This window comes from Dasypus novemcinctus, chromosome 10 (genome assembly GCF_030445035.2).
Source record: "Dasypus novemcinctus isolate mDasNov1 chromosome 10, mDasNov1.1.hap2, whole genome shotgun sequence".
Taxonomy (NCBI): Eukaryota; Metazoa; Chordata; class Mammalia; order Cingulata; family Dasypodidae; genus Dasypus; species Dasypus novemcinctus.
In genome coordinates, this window is record NC_080682.1 from 72,851,184 (window position 1) to 72,871,917 (window position 20,734).

The 20,734-nt window shown below is 38.2% G+C and overlaps 1 protein-coding gene across 2 annotated transcripts in view; it reads right to left on the minus strand.

Annotated features, from left to right (window-relative positions):
* NELL1 (neural EGFL like 1) overlaps positions 1-20,734 on the minus strand; it is a 1,045,701-nt gene that overhangs the window by 747,251 nt on the left and 277,716 nt on the right. For both annotated transcript variants that reach the window (XM_058305642.2, XM_058305643.2), the window contains exons 6-9: positions 18,210-18,282; positions 17,491-17,573; positions 6,331-6,465; positions 5,353-5,455 (exon numbers count right to left, since the gene is read on the minus strand). In XM_058305642.2, the coding sequence (XP_058161625.1) occupies positions 5,353-5,455; positions 6,331-6,465; positions 17,491-17,573; positions 18,210-18,282 (394 nt within the window). The remainder of the gene's footprint in view (positions 1-5,352; positions 5,456-6,330; positions 6,466-17,490; positions 17,574-18,209; positions 18,283-20,734) is intronic.

The window sequence follows — 20,734 nt, forward strand, 5'->3', positions numbered from 1 at the left end:
CTGGGAGGCAAAAAAAAAACCAGACACTTCTTTTCCTCCTTTGCTCCTTGCCACCCCCACAATAGAATCAGACACACTTGCTACCCTGTCTTAAGACATTTGCTTGATTCATGTCTTCCTCTTTGACAGAGCCATCTCAGAACTAACTGGAAAAAGAGATTGCCCTAATTATTTACATTTCTACCGTGCACAGGTATACACCTATCCCTCAAATCCACCAGTCAATGTAAAAATTAAATGTCCATTGAACTGTGTATCCACCTATAGAGAGTATATTAGGGGCTGGTGAATGATATCAACATGTTACTGCACGCCTTGGCCATTTGTAGCTTTGGCACCAGTGCAGAATGTATTTACAATGATGACAAAATTATTGAGATTATTTTAAGACAGCTTTCAGAATCACCTCTGGAAGTCATAAGAATTTCCCCTACTTTGTCATACTCAACCCCTCCCTCCCTGCCACTGCCCTCCACTGTCTAATATCATTCCTTATTATCCAACCTCTTGATCTATAGCCAGAAGGCTCAGTTTTGATGTCTGAGGAAATACAAGCATAAGGTGAGTCAGGCTCCAGTGCCTTTGGCTGAGGCGTTTGGGACTCCATTCCAACAGCTTTCAGTGTGAATAGAAATGTAAATGGATACCTGAAGCCCTTCATATCATACTGGGGACATGCAAACCAGAATATTTCACAGTGTCCAACCATGAAATTGAAACCAGACACCAACCACCCTCCTCCATGATGTCAGAAATGTACCGGGAATTTAGAGAAACAGTTACGCAGGTGCATCATTTCACACCCACAGATATCTGGCCCCTCACATTTGAACTTGACTTACTATAGTGCAATGGTTGGCACACTTTTGCCATTTGGATGCACACTGAATAAACAATTGACAGGTACAGTTTGACAGCCCTGTCAGGTGTGGGCTTGAGGTCACTCTTTATTTAGATTTTTGCACCCTGCACTCACTCCAGCCATCCCTTGGCACTCAGCAGCTCAGAATATCAAAATCAGCACTTGGTATTACACTTCAAAGGAGATCGGCAGGGCAGAGGAGCTGAACACCCAAGGATCCTTCCTCCCTCAATAGGATACTTCACAGCCTTGGCTTCAGGCACTTCTCTGAGCTAGACACTCACATCAGACTGGATGTCCCTTAGGCATCTTTAACTCAAACATGCCAGACAGGATTATCACTCCCCAAACTACTTCCGCCAGCTGCCTTATTTCTGTTAATCGCACAATGAGACACACACAGGCTCCTGTTTAAAACCTGTTCAAAACAGTGTACCTGATCCATTTGTCTCCTACAACAAATGCTTTTGGAGTTACTACCATGCACCAGGCTCTGTGGCTGTCACTCACATCCACCCCTACCTTAGGATCTGACCAGGCAGTATCTGCTTGCAGGTCTCCTCACCTCTACCTGGAATATGCCCAAAGTCCAGACCCAGTCCTTCTGCCTCCAACTCTCCTGCCGCTATGGACCCAAAAGCCTTCTTTGACAATGCTAAGACCTTGCTTTAAAACCTTGTTTTTGGACAGTGGAACTAATGCTGTATCTATCTCCACAATTTTGTAAGTTCAATTTCCTTTGTGGTATGTTCTTATGCACCTTGCCCAGCTGGCCAACTCCTATTCATTTCTCAATACCCTGCTCAGCTGTTACCTCCCCTGTGAAGTTTTCCTAACACATACACACTCACATACTTATACAAACTTCTGATGGAATTAATCACTCCCTGCTCTGTGCTACATCCCTATCTTACATAGTGTTCATGTTACATAGCACACTCCATTGTGGCCAAGATGGTACATGTGCTTCTCAGCAAAGTGGGTTAGAGTAGAGAGGTTAAGAGCACTGGCCCTTCTGTCAGACTGCCTGGATTTTAATTCTGGCTCTGCCAAGGCTGTGCAACTTGGACAAGTTACTTCACCTCTCTGTGCCTCAGTTCCTCATATGTAAAATGGGGATAACAGAATGGTCTACTCCTTTGGATTGCTGGAAGAATTAAAAGAAATAATATAAATACAAGGGCTTAACACAGTGCCTGTCATAGAATGGTCAATACGTGTCAGCTGCCATGTCTAGAACTGAGCACAGTGCCTAGCATAGAGAGGGCCCTCAATAATGAACACTGAATGAATTAAATTGAAAACGATCTCCAACATCCAGCCTTAACCCATCTTGGCAGTTTTATTTCTACTTCTCACCTATACAAACCCTGTGTTATTAACAAATTATCTCCCTTTCTTCCCTGTGCTCTCTCTGTTCCTTTGCAAATAGCAGTTTTCATGGCTGGAAGACTCCCTCACCATCCTCCCCCTACCTCACTTCCCTGGTAGTTCTCATATCTGCATATCAAAGAATACAGGTTCCAGGATATTGCTGCCTGCAGATTCTAATTTGATAAGTCTGGATGAGGCTCTGGGAATCTCTAGTTTTAAAAGCTCACCAGGTTATTCTAATGTGCAGTTGGCTATGTTCAATACCTTGAATGGAACAGACACCCAAGAAACATATGAGGAATGGACCATTTCCTGGACCACCATGCCCACAGATAAGGAATTCTGAAAGACTCTCAATTTTTCCTGATGTTTCCCAAATGGATGAAGGAACACCCGTATGAGGACCTGATTCTTCTGTTCTAAAAATTCCCTTGCTCTTAGAGACAGCCTGAGAATTTGGGCCTTTTGGTCAGAACAGGAGGCTAGAGGACTTTTCAGGCAATGAACTGAGACATGAACACTTAGAGGAGGAGTTTTCGCATTTCCAAACGGATACCCTAGTCTGCGTGAGTGGCCACGGCAAGTGCATGAGCCCTTAGGAAGTCAACAGACCTAACTATTTGCTTTCACAGATTGGTTCCTTTCGCCTGAGTCAGGGCAAAACCTTTCCTCAGAGTTCCCAGAATACTGCCTTCTACAAGGTCAGAGAGGAACTTAAACATTTTATCTGAAAGGGATAACTAAAGTAAATACTCTCCACCCTTTCTTGATGCAGAGATATGTGAAAGCATCTAGAAATTCCACTGACAAGTGTTAGGAGTCTGCCCTAACTAATCTCATTTTCCTCAACTCTACCCCACTCCTCCACCCACCACAGTCATCTTCAAGGTTAGAAATATTCAGCTTGACTTGACTTCCTCCAAGAAGCCTTCCCAGATCTGCCACCAGAGTCCTCTTCCTTCTCCCACAAGCTGCTCCCCTCTCCTCTCACAGTACCCCATGCAAACATGCCTGATGTTATTACACTTTTCACTCTGGGCACTGTAAACCTCTCTTTAACTTGAAAGTAAGCACCTCTGAAGCAGGGAGGGCTCTTTCATCACTATTCCAGACATCTACACCCAGTTACTGCAGAATGCACATGTCTATTAAAAGCTAGTAAAAAATGAAAACCCTCTAGGCCAGAAGTTCTCAACCTTTTAATTTCCAGTGATGCCTTGTACCATTTTTAAAAGTCTTTTGCGTAGAGTTCTTACTAATTTATTCATATTCCTATTTTATTAAATCATAAACACATCAAACTACCCATCAGAGATGCTGAGAAAAATTAGTGTTATCTAGCAAAATTAGCATTAATTCCAAACAAAGGCAAAAAAACAAAGGTGTTTTAGTTAGCCTGTGAATCAACATCTTGATTATCTGGTAACTTTCTGAAAAATCTTAAACTCTCAAGCAAATTAGAATAAAGAAAAATGAGTAGCCATACTTCTAGTAGAGGACAATTTAACAATATATATAAAGGACCAGAAAATGTCACTCTTTTGGCCCAATAATTCTACTCTAGAGAATTCTACCTTTAAGAAATATAAAATACAAGCATTTGTTATCTATACAAAACATGTGATTGAAAGGTAATTTATTAGAGTGAAAAGTGGGAAACAACCCAGATATCCAAGAACTGGGGAATGGTTAAATAAGCTATGCAGCAGTCATACAATGGAACATTGTGAAGCCCATCACAATGAGATTTACATATTTTCAAAAAGCACAGTAACACACCTAAGTAAAAAAAGCAGGATATAAAATTTTCTTCACTAGTATAACCTCAACTCTATACAAAATATATGTGGAAAAAGACAAAAATTGTACTAAAATTGTAGGACTAGTTGTTTCCAAAGTGGTCATGTTATAGGTAATCTTTCCAACTTTATCTTTACCTTTTTCTGTGCTTTTCAAGTGTTGTGGAATAAGTACACTACTTTTATAATTAGGAAAAAAAAAATCAAAAGGTTAAAACACTGAACAGCTAAAGGACCCATATACTCCCCTGTCTAAATATCCATCTCCTACAAGTTGGATATGATATTTTATAAATCTCATATTTATAACAACTTTCTAATAGTTTTTCAACTTCTTCTGCTGCTGAACATTATATAGGATATCAAAATTTGAAAAATGACTTGTACTTACTGACAACTATCTTTCCCTCCTGGGATCAAACTAGAATCTCAACATCGAGCACCTGAGCTATCTTTATTGCCAGACATGACTTCCAAACGCTTTTGAAACAGAAAACAGGAAAGCTGCTCTCTTTAAATCAATCTCAAAGACACCCTCCAGGGCAATGGATGTACTGTACCAACCACAAAAAAAAAGAATAGTCTAAAAGTTCCTTCTGAAAAAGTTCAACAAAGATCCAGGCTGGCATGGCCAGGCCAACTAGTCTCATGCACACTGTCATACTGGGGTAACAAGCTGTTCTTGGAAAAAAGCTAGATCATTGCATTTTGAAAGCCTAATGATATTGGTATATTCCTTTCAGTAGAAGGATGATCTTGAAAATTACCCATAGGCTGTCACATTTCTAACCTGAACTCTCCTTTTCTCTTCAAGACCATGTGGTTTGACGAAAATACACGGGCTTCATGATCAGACAAAAATAGTATTACACCTCACCTCTGCCCATCACCAGCCTTGCAACCTTGGTAAGTTGACTTCATCAGTCACACTGAGGGGTTCACCAAATCACACAGGGCTTTGGAGTCATGACTTTGCAGATGAACCCTACCATTTACCAGTTGTTTGACCCTGGACCCTGGACAAGTGATTTCATGCCTGTGTACATCAGTCCCTTCTATACAGAATGGGAAGAAGAATATTACTTAGGGTTGATGTGAGAATAGCCCATAGTGTCTACCACTTCACCGGTGATCCATAACATGACATGCATGGCAGCGCATCTTATCTTACATTAATATCATATATTACAAAATACATTGTCATCTGATCATGCATTATATCGACTGTTAGCACTTTGCACCATCAATGTTCATTAGTTGGGGCCTGAAAAATGGAGGAAAAAAATAAATCACAGAGCACCGCGAGTCAGCACTTACGTCTGCAGACCTTACAGCACTGGCCAGTGATGTGCACGGGGAGGGCGTCCAGGGAACAATTGAGGGGAGGACAGGACATCCTTCGGCATTCCACAATGCCACTCTGAGAAAGGAAGGTCAGGGAAAAGAATCTCAGAAGTGCCCTTCGAAAGCTGCCCATGTGCAGAAAGTGCACACCTCATCCCAGAAACTTCATAAGGGAAACAGAAGCAATGAGAAGAATTCTACTCCATTCTTGGACCACAATGTATTTTTTTTGCAGCCTGAGTGAACCCGTGCCACCTCAATTACTTTTCTGATATACATCACTGGCTTCATCCCACATGCCCAGGCAGACTAAGCAGATTAGGCAGAAAACAAAAAGGCTATTCTTCAGAGAACATAAATAATACCTTTTGTAGACCCTGTCAATCATTGTTGAGATGCTAACAATCCATTTTGTATTTTCATCAACCAAAAAAATGGCTTTCGTCAGATAGTTATCAAATAATTTCAACTGAACAGGGGGTTTGCATTCTAAAGTGGGTGAGGGGTCTTGCAATTCTCTGAACCAGATGATGGTTACCTAAAGAATAGAAACTGCCTATAAAACCAATTAAAACCCCCCGTTTCAACTTATTCTAGAGGAGAAAAGTTCTGAATGAAGCTAAACACTAATTTTTCTGAAACTCAAAGGAGTCTCTTCTTCCTCTATACCTCAACCTCCAACTTTCAAACAGTAAATTTCTTAATAAAAGCATTAAAAAAAAAATTAGAGTGGGCTGTGAAGGGAAGACAAATTTTAATTTCTAAGTATGTCTATAGGAAGGGACACTTTTCCAGCATTCCCTCACAATTGGCCAGACTGCTAATAGGTGCTTGTTAAAGATAATACTTCTTAGAGTTACCATTATATATTCAAGAACCAGGACTACACTTTATTAATAAACCTGCCCCCTTAAAATGGTTTTTATTTTATTTCTTTACAAAGAGGCTTACTTTGCATGTGCAGTTCCTGCAGTGATCACCATCCACCCAGGAGTCCTGGTCTCGATAGAGCAGTCCACCCACTTGACAGGTCTTCTCACAATGACAGTTTTCCAACTGACTAAGTCTGGTCTCTGCATAATTTAGCTGCGAACAAGAATTACTGAATGTAATATCTTTATTCAACTGCATTGTCTTAGCAAAGCTAATAGCAATAATCCATCCAGGAGGGAGAAAAAATGCTCAGAGCAGCTCGCTGATTCTTAGCAGGATCTTTTTCTTTCTTTCCTTTTTTTTTTTAACCCATGATAGATTCACTCTGAATAGAAGACATGTGGCCTCTCATGGTCTAATAGAAACCAAATGAGACATTAAACTGAATCTCAGGAACCTCACGGGTGTTCACAAACGTGTGTACTTTCAGCTCAAGCCCACGCAGAATCACGCATAATAAATGAGTTCCGAAGGACTCTTGCAATGTTTGCAGGAGATCTAATCAGGAACTCAGATACTCTAACATTTATCTCCCACCATCACCTCCTTGTTCTTCATATACTAAACAGAGTGTCATGGTTTAAAAGCTAGAAAGTCACTGCTTCATCTCTTACAAAAAATTCTAGGGAGCTTTAACCACAAAAAAAAAGGAAACCTCATAGGAGGATACCATTTCTCCCCAGTCAGGATCCCCCAGATAGAATGTCCAGGAATCAAAGCACCAAACTCTCAGGTGAGATCAGGATTTTGTGAAAGAACCCTTTTCATTTCTCGAGGCCATTCAACTATTACCATTAACTCAAGAATCTTAGAGTCTCTGATTTGAAAGGGGATGTAAAACTTGAATGTCGTCACAAGTAACTCCTTCAAGTGATTGGCCAGCCTGTTTGCAGACTTCCAATGGTGCTTTTGTTATGTCTGGATATGTGAGATATATTTCTTGGTTTGAGCTGTGAAATCTCTCTCCCTTTTGCTTGTTACATATAGTTTTGCCTTGTAACCCATCCTGAACAGATCTAATATCTCTTCAAAGATTAGAGGTTATCATGACCTCACTCTACCATCCCTGTCTTGGCCTGCTCTTGAGCAGATTCAGGGCTACCAGGTTCCTTTAATAATGCTTCAGGATACGGCTCCAATCCCTCTCCTGATGACTTTCCATGCAGCCTACACCAGTGAACTTTTAAAAATAGAATGCAAAATTCTAAACACAGCACTCCTTGTATGATCTATCTATTGTCACAGTCATACTAAGAAGTAACTCAAGCCATTTGTGACATTACCTTTCTTCCTTATTCCTTACCACCATGATTGAAAAGCAAATACTATTTCCCAAAAATTCATCAGTTTCTCTTTTCCTTTTCAATCATACATTGCTTCCATGTCTTGAGTAGTTTTCCCTCTAGGTGATCAATTCAGTCTTTCATCCAGCTAAGACTATTTCAAGCCAGTGGTTTAGGTATGACGGTTGAAGCTGGGGAAGGAAAGCTGACTCCCACCCTCTTTCAATGTTAATTATGGTTCCATTCCATATGTGTTCCTCTCAATTACTCATAACAGTGCTTTCCTCTAGCAATAGGATCCATACATAATTCTGACCTTATTTTTGTCATTTATTTCATCCTTTTCCTCCAAGCTTTTAAATTTCTCAAAACAAAAAAATTGTACCTTGTTTGCCTTTTGTGAGTGGTACCAAGTGGGCAGAGAAAATAGCAAATACAATCTTAGATAAACTATATGCACCATAATCAGCCCCCAAAGAACTGAGTGTTGACTAATAATCACAATCTTCCAAAATTCAGGTTTCATTTAAAACTCCAGTCTAATGTCAGAGTTTCTAAACTCAATGATAATTATGTTCCTCAGTAAGTCTTTAGGAAACAGGTAAATACAAATCCAAGAGCTTGCTGAGATCAAGTGACCAAAAGCATATATAGGTAAGATAAAAAGGAAGCAGCAACTTCCTTTGCCCCTGCAGTTCTTATATAATACAGTGATTGGTGTATGATCAGGATTGAATGAGAAGGAGATTGGCATCCTCCCTATAAGCAGCTTGGAAATATCTAGGAATGAATTTAACTGAGGACATAAAGGACTTGTATGCAGTAAAGTACAAATCATTCCTGAGAGAAATTAAGGAAGACCTAAGTAAATTGAAAGATATTCCATACTCACAGATTGGAAGATGTAACATCAATAAATGACAATACTACCCCAAAGCAATTTACAAATACAATGCAATGGCAATCAAAATTCCAACAGTGTTCTTCAAAGAAATGGAAAAGCTAATCATCAAATTTAGATGGAAGGGCAAGAGACCCCAAATATCCAAAACCATCCTGAAAAAGAAGTACAAAGTTGGAGGACTCATACTTCCTGAGTTCAAAACTTACTACAAAGCTACAACAACCAAAACAGTATGGCACTGGCACAATGACAGACATATGGACAGTGGAATTGAATAAAGAACACAGAAATAAACCCATACATTACAGCAAAGAGATTTTGGACGAGGAAGTGGAATTCACTCAATGGGAAAAGAACATTCTCTTCAAAGAATGGTGGTGAGAAAACTGAATGAATATCCACTTGCAAAAGAATGAAAGCAGTCCCCTACCTCACATCATACACAAAAATTAACTCAAAATGGTTTAACAAACTAAATATAAGGGCTAAAGTTATAAAACTTTTAGAAGAAAACAGAGAAATATCTTTAGACCTTGTATTAGGTAATTGATTCTTTGACTTTACAACAAAAGCATGAAGAATAAAAGAAGAAATTGGTAACTGAACATAGAAATTAAAAATGTCTGTCTATCTAAGGACAGTATCAAGAAAATGAAAAGACACCCAAAGAAATGTGGGAAAATTTGGAAACTATATGTCTGGTAAGGATTTAATGTCTGGAATATATAAACATTCCTACAATTCAACTACAAAATGACAAATAACCCAATTAAAGAATCGGCAATAGTTCTGAATAGACATTTCTCCAAAGGAGATATGCAAATGGCCAAGAAGTACATGAAAAGATGCAATAACATTAGCCATTAGAGAAATGTGAATCCAAACCACTATTAGATACTACTATACACCCACTAGAATGGCTAGTACCTTAAAAAAAAAAAAAATGAAAACTGGAAAATAACATTTACTGGTGAGAATGTGGAGAAATAGAAACTCTAGAACATTGTTGGTAGGAATGTAAAATGATGCAGCTCCTTAGAAAAGAATTTGGTGGTTCCTCATAAAGTTAAAAAGAGAACTACCATATGACCATATGACCCAGCAATCCTACTTCTATATACCCAAAAGATTTGAAAGTAGGGATTCAGAAAGGTATTTGTACACCAATGTTCACAGCAGTGTTATTCACAATATCCAAAAGGCGAAAGCAACCCAAATGTCCATCAGCAAAGGAATGGATAAAAAAAAAAAGTGATACATATATACAATGGACTATTACTCAGTCTTAAAAAGGAATGAAGTCCTGATACATGCCACTACATGGATGCATCTTGAAGAATCACATTGAATAAAATAAGTCAGACACAAAGAGAAGGGTGTTTTATTATTCTACTTACTTGAAAACAGCTAGAATACACATATAGAAACAGAAAGTAGAGTAGAGTACAGGTTACCAGGGGCAGGGCGCAGGGGAAGTGGGAAGTTAATGCATAGTAGGTATATGGTTTTTGTTGGCACTATGGGAAAGTTCTGGTAATGGATAGTAATGAGGGTAGCGTAATAGAGTGAATGTGATTAATCCCACTGAATGATACATTTGGGAGTGGCTGAAATGGGAATATTTATGTAGTATATGTTTCCACAATTAAAAGAAAGATTAAAAAAAGCAGAGAAAAACAAAAGAGACAATGACAATTAAATAAATACATGATCCTAACCTACCAATAATGGAGGAGGAAAGGGCCAAAAAGGACATTATTGGGACATATGAAAAAGCTGGAATATAGACTAAGCTTTATATTAATGTTAAAATTCTTGAACTTGATAACTGTACTTAAATTCAATATCTTTATTCTTAGACTATATACAGGGAAGTATTATGTATTCAAGGAACATAATGTATACAATCTATGCTCCAATGTTTAGAAAACAGATCCTAATAGATAATTGACAATAAAGACGGTGACAAAGATCAATTGATTGATGGATGGGAAGAATGATACAGCAAATGTTGCAAAATGTTAAAATTAGTGGATCTGGATATTAGGGAGGTGGTATATTTGAGTTCCCTGTATGAGTTTTGTATATTTTTGCAACAATCTGGTAAATCTAAAATTATTTCAAAATAAAAAGTTTAAGGAAAAAACTAATTAATCTACTACCAAACACATTTTTATGATTAATAGAATTTCAATTCACATTACCATTCTAAAAGTCAGATTTTCTAAGATATAACAGTATATAATTTTGTATTCATGTAACATACATTTGTGATAAGATAAAATCATACTTTTATTACAATAGCAAAAAATGAAGCAAGTTGGATTGGGGCATTTCTTTATGAGAGGAAAAGCTCCTGTCTCATTCTGAAAATCTGGAAGAACTATTCTCAGGACTGATTCTGTTTTCCTTCTGAACCTTGTTTTCATTTTTAATTCACAACTTCGAAAAGCTCTAATCTCTGTAATAAAAAGAATGCATCAGACAGGTACAAAAGCAAAGGGGTATTAGGCAAAAAGCTAATTTTTCAAAGACACTTAATATGTAATCTTGCCTTTCTCCCCCCACCTTCCCCAGCCAGCTAAATTTTATAACAATAAAGCAGAAAAACAACTCTGAATCAAAAAAATGAATTCCATTTTCTGGCATTGGTATTAGCATGTTGAATTCATACAAATTCATTTCCAAATGCTATTTCTGCATTATCTACTGTTTTCTCCAAGAATGCCTGCAGATTCAAAATAGATACTGTATCAGATCTGCATCTCTATTCAGTCTTACTTTGTTCATGCATTTATCTAAGCAATCATAGACCAACATTTTTATTCTTAACTCTACATAGTCAAACACAGACAGCAGAAGCTTTTTCACAATAAGAGGTCAATGAAAGGATCTGAGTACATAAGTTGTGTGGGGGACTGCTTTCTTTCTTCAAAATACTATTTATTTGGCATTTGCTATACTGAAGGGAAAAAAGAAACTGTCTATTGTGTTGAACCTTTAAACTTAATTGAAAAATCTCTATTGTACTCCTCAAAATAATGAAAATCTCAAAGTAAATTTGTTACAAGCTGAAATGCCACCTGAGGGCTGCTGGATTTGCATGAATAGATTTGTCAAAGATTTAAACAGAAGTAATCAAGAATTCCAAGTCTCTAGCATCTCTTCTCCTGAGCTTGGGGGCAGAAGGTGCTTCAGGCTGTGAGAGAACAGGACAGAATCTGATCCGATCAGGAAGGTGGGTGGTTCTCACACTGTCAAGACTACCCTGCAGAACTTCCAGTGCACTTGTGGACCCTAAGGGAGGCAGCAGGCAGAAGACAAAAAAGGGATCTGTCTTCAGGGTACCTGCCCTGCACCTTTTCTGCCTTGAAAAGTGTGGTCTTTAAGAACACCAGAACTCTTCAAGAGGGTTCTTCACTGGGACCTTTGTCACCTGAAGACGGTGCAAGAAATGTCCTCTCCTGGGAAACGGATGTGGCTCAACCAATTGGACTCCTGTCTACCATATAGGAGGTCCAAGGTCAGATGTCCAGGGCCTCTTAGTAAAGGCAAGCTGGCCCATGAGGCGAGCTGGCCCATGTGGAGTGCCAGCCCATCCAGGAATGCGGCCCTGTGCAGGAGAGCTGCCCTGCATGGGAATGCTGCCTCATGCAGGAAAACCTCCCTGCACAGGAGTGCCCACCAACGTGGACAGCAGGTGCAGCAAGATGATGCAACAAGAGACATAGAGGGGAGAAAATAAGAAGATGTAGAATACCAGTAAGTCCACTCTAATCCACATTTTATTCCTCCATCCTGTGGGCCCTGGAATGATGATGTCCACTCTACCTCTAAATTGAGAGGGACTTAGATTCCACATGGATGATGGATGCAATTCTCCTGTTTGCAGTTACAGGCACTCTCGGTTCCCTGGTGTGGTGGCTGATCATCCTCACCTTCCTGTTAGCTGATCTGTGTAAGTCCAAGGAAACAGACAGTAGGATTTGCGACTCAAACTGGGGAGAAGGTAATACATTTACATACTGAGTTTGGCTTAGAAAGTGGCCACATTTGAGCAACATGGAAGTTCTCAGGATGTAACTCTTAGGCATCCTGCAGCTCTAGGCCTAGTTCAAATTTCAGGCACACAGGCTCATAAGCATAATCATCAGTATCAAGGGCTCATCATTGGACCAGCCTTCTTCACTGGTCTTTGCCCTTGCACTCGGGGGATTATTGCTGTTCCACTGGTGAATGTGACAGAGCTCCCCAGAGCTAGGATCTCAGCACTCCTTCAGGTTGGACTGGGGGAAGAGTGTAAACTACAATGTAAACTATAATCCATGTGGTGCAGCAGTGCTCCAAAATGTATTCACCAAATGCAATAAATGTGCCACCATGATGAAAGAGGTTGATGTGGGAGGAGTGGGGGAGTGGGGTATATGGGAACCTCTTATATATTTTTAATGTAACATTTTTTGTGATCTATGTACCTTTAAAAAATAAAAAGACAAAAAATAAATTAAAAAAACAAAAATAAGAAGATGACATGAACAGAACAGGGGACCTGAGGTGGCACAAGAGAGTAATCACCTCTCTCCTACTCTGGAAGTTTCCAAGGTTGGTTCGCGGAGCTGCCTAAAGAGAATAAAGCAAACACAGAAGAACACACAGGGAATGGACACAGAGAGCAGACAATGGGGGTGGGGGTGGGGAGAAATAGAAATAAATGAAAATAAATCTTTAAAAAATTTAAAAATAAAAGTTTAAAAAAAAAAAGAAATCCTGTCCTGATCTGTTCTGTATCAAGCAAGAGAACAGTCACTCGCCAGCAACCCCACCCTAAAAGGAGAAAAGGAAGAGCGAACCCTAGTAGGCAGAGCCCTGGACTGATCTCGAATCTATTTTGTTTGATCTGACTTTGGCTACAACTCCAGTCCAGCTTGTGTATGTGCTTGCTCTCCAGTAGGACTCCATAGTTTCCCCTATAAACCGAGAATGAGACTTCCTGCTGCTTTCCAAGACTTCTTAGAGCCAAATTCTAGACCAGGGCCCTAACAGCAACTTGCAGCCTCTGCCAGGCTCTGTGATGTCACACCTCTGGGGGAAGGTATACATTTCTTAGGAACCATCTTCCCCTCATAGTTGCCTATTTTTTTTCCCCAGGTTTAACGACATAAATAATAACTGCCACCACTTACTGAATGCCCATCATATACCATGCACCAAACCAGACACCTCACTTGCCTGGTCTCATGGAATAACTATCCCATTTCACATATGGAGAAAGTGAAGCTGAACAAGTCCATTGACTTTTCCAAGGCTAAAATATTCAAGGAAGTGACAGAATAAAGACTTAGAATCAGGCTGGTCTGACTCCAAAGTCATACTCTAACTCCACTGTGATCTACATGACTATGCCTATGTTAATCACAGCTGCTAGAACAACTCAAACCAAATCTCTCAAATTTAGGTCAAACCCATCAGCTAACTCTTAACACAACAAGTTCATTCAATAAATGGCAAAGCCTGGGTCTAGATGGGTTTGGTGCCGTGGAATTTTCTTTGCATCCAGGAACCATATTTACCCTTCAGTTTGCCTCACCATCACTAAGCTGGAGATGCCTTCCAAGGAAAAATTTGCTAGTCTCCAGACTTCTACTCCACTCTGCTAAAAGGGAGAATTACACTTCCATGGCAGACTAGATACCCTGAGAGACTTCACCAATCAAATCAGCCAAAATGTTGGATAAAATTTTTAAAAAACCTTTTAAAATCATCACTGAACTGACAAAAAAGGAAAAGAAATCCAGAGGGGCCCAAGCAACATGAAAGCAGGGATCCCAGGAGGCAGGTGAGGCCCAAGGCCAACCTCCATGCTGAGGGCTTCTGCCAATGGAAGCTCAGGTTCAGGACAGAGGCGTGAAAGACCACAGTCTGTTCAACCTGGGGTCTCTTAAATGAAACTCCTGTAGAAAGGTGGGACCTCAAGAGACTGTACCTTCAGTTTAGGAGTGTACAAAAAAGACACAAAGCTTCCACAAGGCAAAGAAAGAAAATCTTCTTGCCCAGAACATGAGATTCCTGGGCGGTCTGAATATGCGCGTTCTCTGTGGTCTGAAAATCCTTAAACAGATAATTTAATAAAAGGTAGACCACCCAAGTGGTTCTGGCAGAAGCATATACAACACCAACCGAGGATTCAAAGAATTCCAAAATATTTCCACGCAAAACAAAGCGGTCATAGCCAAAAGGAGGGGTTAAACGGCCTTGTTCTTCTGCAATGTGGAAATACTGATATTTCCAATAAGGGAATGCTGGGGAGCTAAACAGATACAATTTGACAACTAATTATTTATACAGCCTTCTTCAAAGTAAAGACAATGACATCTCCATTTCCTACTGATTTTTTAAATAAAATGTGCTTATTAAACACTTCATCCAAAAATGGTTTCCTTAGTACACCTGATCATCTCATTTAAGAAAGGGTTGCATAGTATCCTCACTTAACTGTTAAAAAAGCAAGTCTTGCCTAATAAAAACACCACAATGTTAACAAAAAAAAAAAAAAAGGCCTTGTTTTTGCCCTCACTTTCTCCCTTAAAAGCTGCCACCAGCTGTGTTCACAGGTTTCATTCCCAATAGGTACCAAGTGAAAACATTAGCTCATCTTAACAAACTCATCAAACATGCACTCCTCCATTTCCTCTTTTTATCTTTATTCCACTCATTCTTTTTTCTTGCTGATATCTCCATTCTCCTGTTAATAGCATCTACCTCCCTCTCTTCATCAGTCATTTCTTATTTTGGACTTTTTGTCTCTCTTTTCAACTTTCTCTTCTCTAACCATAAACTTTCTCAGTCATTATTCAACTTTCAGAACCTAAGTACCTGAGTTCAAGTCCCAGTTCTGCCATCCCCTATCTTGGGGAAAGTTATGTAACCTTCCTGTTTCTCCATCTTCTCATCTGCTAATGGATTAATAAATCAAACCTAGCTCACAGGATTGTTGTGACAATTGAAGAGTAAACATAAAAATTTTATGCATTAGAACTAGCACATATTAAAAGCTCAATAAATATTACCTAATATTAAAGAGTGACTTTACAGAACAGGGGTTGACAAACCAAGCCAAATGTAGTCCAACACCTAATTTTGTATGGCCCATGAGCTAAAAATAGTTTTTACATTTTTCAATGATTACATTTGAAATCATTATAAATTATTGTGTAACATATACAAGATATATAAATATTTACATAATATCCTCAATTTTGCCTCTCGGCCTACAAAGCCTAAAATTTCCTAGTTGGCACATTATAGAAAAAGTTTGCCAACTCCTTGTATAGATTATTATAGATTCCAAATTATACAGTGAAAATGGAATTATAATTCTGTTGATGGTTTAGAAGAAACATTCTTATAAATCTGCCAAAGTGCCAGAGGGGTACGGTTAGAAAGTAGATTAAAACAATTTTCTGCCTGCAATTGCCCACAATTAAGGATCTTCTGCCTCAAAAAGATCCATTTGACACAGTAATGTTTTGAGGTTAAAGAGCTCTATATGGCTCCACGATAATGTATCACTAAAAAGAGAAAAATGACACTCCCTGCACTAGGAAAGAATAAGAAATTTCGAAAAGGGCATCCTCAAACTGCAACCACCTGAGAATGAGTGGCATGCTTCTTGTTCCAAAAATTTGGTAGCAAGCTAAAATATAATTAACAGTATTGAGATCAAGCTGCTCCAGACAATACAAAAGAAAAGCCTCTATATGCCACAAGCTGGAAAGGCAAATAATTGCCTGTGTTTCACATTTTCGGTGTACTCTGAAGTGAAAAGCTAATTAATGCTTCAGGTTTCCAGTCTCTGCCTCAGTCTTTCTTAGGTAAGTACTTCATCTCTCCTTTGCAGACAAAAGGGAACTTGGCTTAGCCAAAGACCTAGTTTGAAATGGAAGAGCTGTCTTCCGTGGCACAATCTATGGGTTCAAAACACAGCCCTACATCCAAACAGTCACCTACCTACCATTTCTTTTCCATGTGCCATGGCTGTTGGCAAAAAGCAGGGAACAGTCATAGCCGCAGGTGGAATAAGCTTAAATCATTTTCACTGTTATTAAAATTCTTCCTCTCCCAAACTATAATGTCTCCTAGAGCCAACCTAATTCTTTTCTGTGCCCTAGGCTGGAACTCAGGTCCACAGCTGATTGGTATCCTAACAACAGCATTAGCCACATTTCCTATTTATTCAGTGCCTTTCTCTACAAGGCTCAGGGCTTTTCATTACGAATCTAAACTTTAGGAATATATATTAAAGCCCTTAACTGTTTAAATTTTTGACTCTGCCACTACATTATGATTATTATTTCTCTGGGTAGAAATCACGCCATGCTTAACACAACTGCCTGGACAAGAGCAGGGGTTTGGAAGGAGCTTGTTGGGTGTACGATGAAGAGGAGGAAAAGATGCAGAATCATAAAACTGAAGGTGTCAAAAGGCAAACTTTGCCTCCTTAACTACTTAATTCAAGATCAATCCGGAAATGAATCATACACTAGAAATGTAATGTAATGCCTCTCTTTGACAGTCATCAGTTCCTAACAATAGCTATTTTGCCCCTACTGATTATTCACAATTATTCTTACATCCAAAATGCATTAGCTTATAAGCAGCAGTGGCTCTGACCATACATCTTCTCACAACGTTACTAGTTTAATAGCCAGTAGATAAATTTCCTTTCCACTCCCAGGGAATCTACAGAGATACATGGTGCTTCTTGCTTCCAACATTTTTCAAATAAACATTTTGACACAGTCTAATAGTATAAAAGATATGAATGGTTATACTTACTACAGGTAGTCCTATTTCAAGTAAAAATGAACCATTTTTGTAGCATCATATTGCAGGTGCCAAAGCTAAAAATGTTTCCATTCTAGCATATCACTCTAAATCCCAAATAGGACAGAGAAAGAAATGAAACATCACAAGTGAAATTCAGACACCTACTTTTGCAGTCATCTTGGCCAAAAGCTCTTGTAAATCCATTATTCCTTGCACCAGGCTTAAGAAATCACTGCAGGTTGGGCAAGCTCAATAAAGAAAATATAAAATATATTGATACAGTGTTTACATAAGAAAGAAAATTTTAAAACAGTAGTTTTTTGGCTGTGTAGAAGGGTTTTCTGTTTTGGTTAAGCATTACTTTGAAATGGAAGTAAAAACAGAGGATTTTGGGTCTGGATCTTTTTCCTTTTTTAAATAAGCAAATCAAAGAAACAGGAAAAAGGGGTATTCACCAAAAAGAAAGGCAATATAACATTTTTAAATTAAGATCAATTAAACCCTCATTTTTTGTGTGAGGTGACAAAAAAATGTGGAGTATCATAAAAAGAAGAAAAAATAAGCTCAGATCCAGGTAAAGGCATTTAAAGAATATTTTCAAGAAATATATATAATTACATCAAACATATCTTTCTGTACTAACTTACAGAACCAAAGTCACTAATCTTACCTTCAATTTTTTAATTCTATATAATTCCATATCTCCTTCAGAGACACAGAAGTACATAGTATAAATCATAAATTCTCCTTCACAACCTCCACACCATCTCTAGGTCAACTGTGAAGACTTTAATGTGTATACTTCTAGACTTTTTTCTCTGATAGTACCAATAGGTTACATTTTATTTAAAGTTTACAAATGCTTATTTTAAGCTGCTACTTACTGCGATTTAGGTTCGGACACTGTGCTAAGTATCCATTCGGCATAAAGATGATTTTCCCATCTTGGATGGTCCCCTTGATAATAGAAGAGAGAGGTGATGATCAAGATTAAAGGTACCAGTTCAAGTGGCCTGTGTGCATTCATGCACTCTATGCAGGTCTGATCATTTTTTAACGAGATTTATTTTCTGTCAAAAGGTGAGTTGGCCTTAGTCCATACTGAACTACTCCCAACTACCCTCTTCTAGAAATCTTGAAATGTATTTTCATCTTGAGAAAACTACAATTAGTTGTCACAGGTTAATGCTAATGAGATCACAGCACCAATAATCCATCACTGTGTGTTCTTAAAACCACTGGACTGAAAGGGCATTGATGCAATAAAAATTCTCCTCAATGCCTTAGTCATCCTTGAACATTAATACTGCTCAAAGCCAGAAGAAAGAGATAATAGAAAAATATTAGACTAAAATGTTTCTATTGATTTATTTAGTCAAGGAAATAAAATTAGACATGGGGAAAATTCTATAACGATCTTTGCTCCTCAGCTAATTGAATGAGTAACTGGCAAAACTGGTGAGTCTAAGATTTGCTCAAAACCTCACTTTTTAAAAAGGCTTTTAATTCTATAATTCAATCTGGAACAACAGCCCTAATTTAAGAAACCCATCAGGGCTGCCATCTCTCAATGAAAATATTGACTTGGCTTTTGGATTTTTTCAAGTTAAATTTCAAGAATACCTTTTTAGGGTTTTATTTCCCCCTGATTTGAAGGAAGAAATATTAAAGAACAGATGGAAGACGTAGAGGGTGGTTCAGAATATTGAGCTTAATCTATAAATAAAATACAAGCTTTAGATAGTGCTGCAAGTCTTTCAGAGGAAGTAACATTTAACATTTATGTGTTCATCTTCTACAGAACAGAAAGTAATCAGCAAATCTGTTTCCTGCTTATTATTTCACAGTAAAATATTAATTGGTAATATTAATAGAAATAACAGGATCACAGCACCTCTTCCTCAGAATTATAGACATTTATTAACCTCTTCCTCTTTGCAGATGATGCAGTGTTTGTGATTATGGGAAGAGACCATCTCACCACAGGGAAAAAGGCTCTGCCAGTGCTTCTCAATATTAATTCCTAATCTCTTACAGAGGGATACCAGGGAGCAATTCATGGAGCACAAGCTAAACTTGGTACAAAGCTGCTCAGTTTTTCAAACAAATTAATTCTGTTGAGAGACCAGAGCACCTTTCAAGCACCTTTCCATAAACCAACAGAAAAATCCATTTAAAAAGGATGTCCATCTAGCATCATGGACGGCCCAATACTTTCAACAATGTCCATACTTACACTTCACTGCTGTTATTTTTAGGGCAGTGACACTGTTCTGCATGACACTGCAATGATGTGTACATGACATTATACATCTGTCAAAGCCTATAAAACTGTACAGCACAAAGTGTAAACCATAATATAAACTATAGACTTTGGCTAATAGCAATGCTTCAATATTGGTTCCTCAATTGTAACAAATGTACCACACTAATTTAAGATGTTAATCATAGGGGAAACTATATGTGTATGGGGGGGCAGGGTGGAGTATATGGGAATTCCCCTATACTTTTGGTGTAATTTTTCTGTAAATTTAAAATTTTTCTAAAAATAAAGTTTATTATTATTAAAAAAGGATATCCCATCCTACTCATCCAATAGCAACATAATAGAGTTCACAGCAGTTTTCCTTTTCCTTTTTTAAATAAGTGACTCTACTGATTTTGGTAACATTATAAATTATAAATTGCCTCCCCCTTATCTTTCCTCTACCTGTATCCCCTTTACATTTCTCTTTCCACTTTTAATCTCTTTCACACATGTGTTACACAGATCATTAGGTGAAAGTCAATGATGGAGACTTGAACAAAGTAAAAAATTAGAGCTGATAGCTTCTCAAAGCTCATTAACACAAAAACCCGAAGCATTTGGTACTTTTTCTGAGGAAAGGTCATGGAAGTCAGCACACACAATGGCAAGAAAACTTGTTCTTGCCAAATAAATCAAGATGGGAATGTTAATTTACTTGATATAATTCAATGCTAGCCACATACTGTAAAAATACTAATTGCAACCCAAAAAAAGTCTGAGTCTATGTGTGTATGTGTGTGTGTGTGTGTGAATACATGTATTTGTGTGTCTGTGTGTGTATGTTCCAGCACCTTCCCCAGAACAAGAACAAGGTCTTTCATTGAATTCCCATATGGACTATTTTAGTGCCTTGACATTTGCCAATAAAAGCAGCATTTGTTAAGCATGTAAATTTCTTTATAAAATTACAAAAGGGACTTTTATAAAGTATAAAACTGCAAACTAGGAAGTAGCTCAAGCAGCCTTCTTCCTCCCAGAAAAATCACCTATGGGTATTTCCATACATAAAAATTACTATTTTAAGTACTGCGACTTCTCCCAAAGGAGATGAGATGAGGAATAAAATGATGGAATTTTTATCATTTTTTCCTCATTTAACTT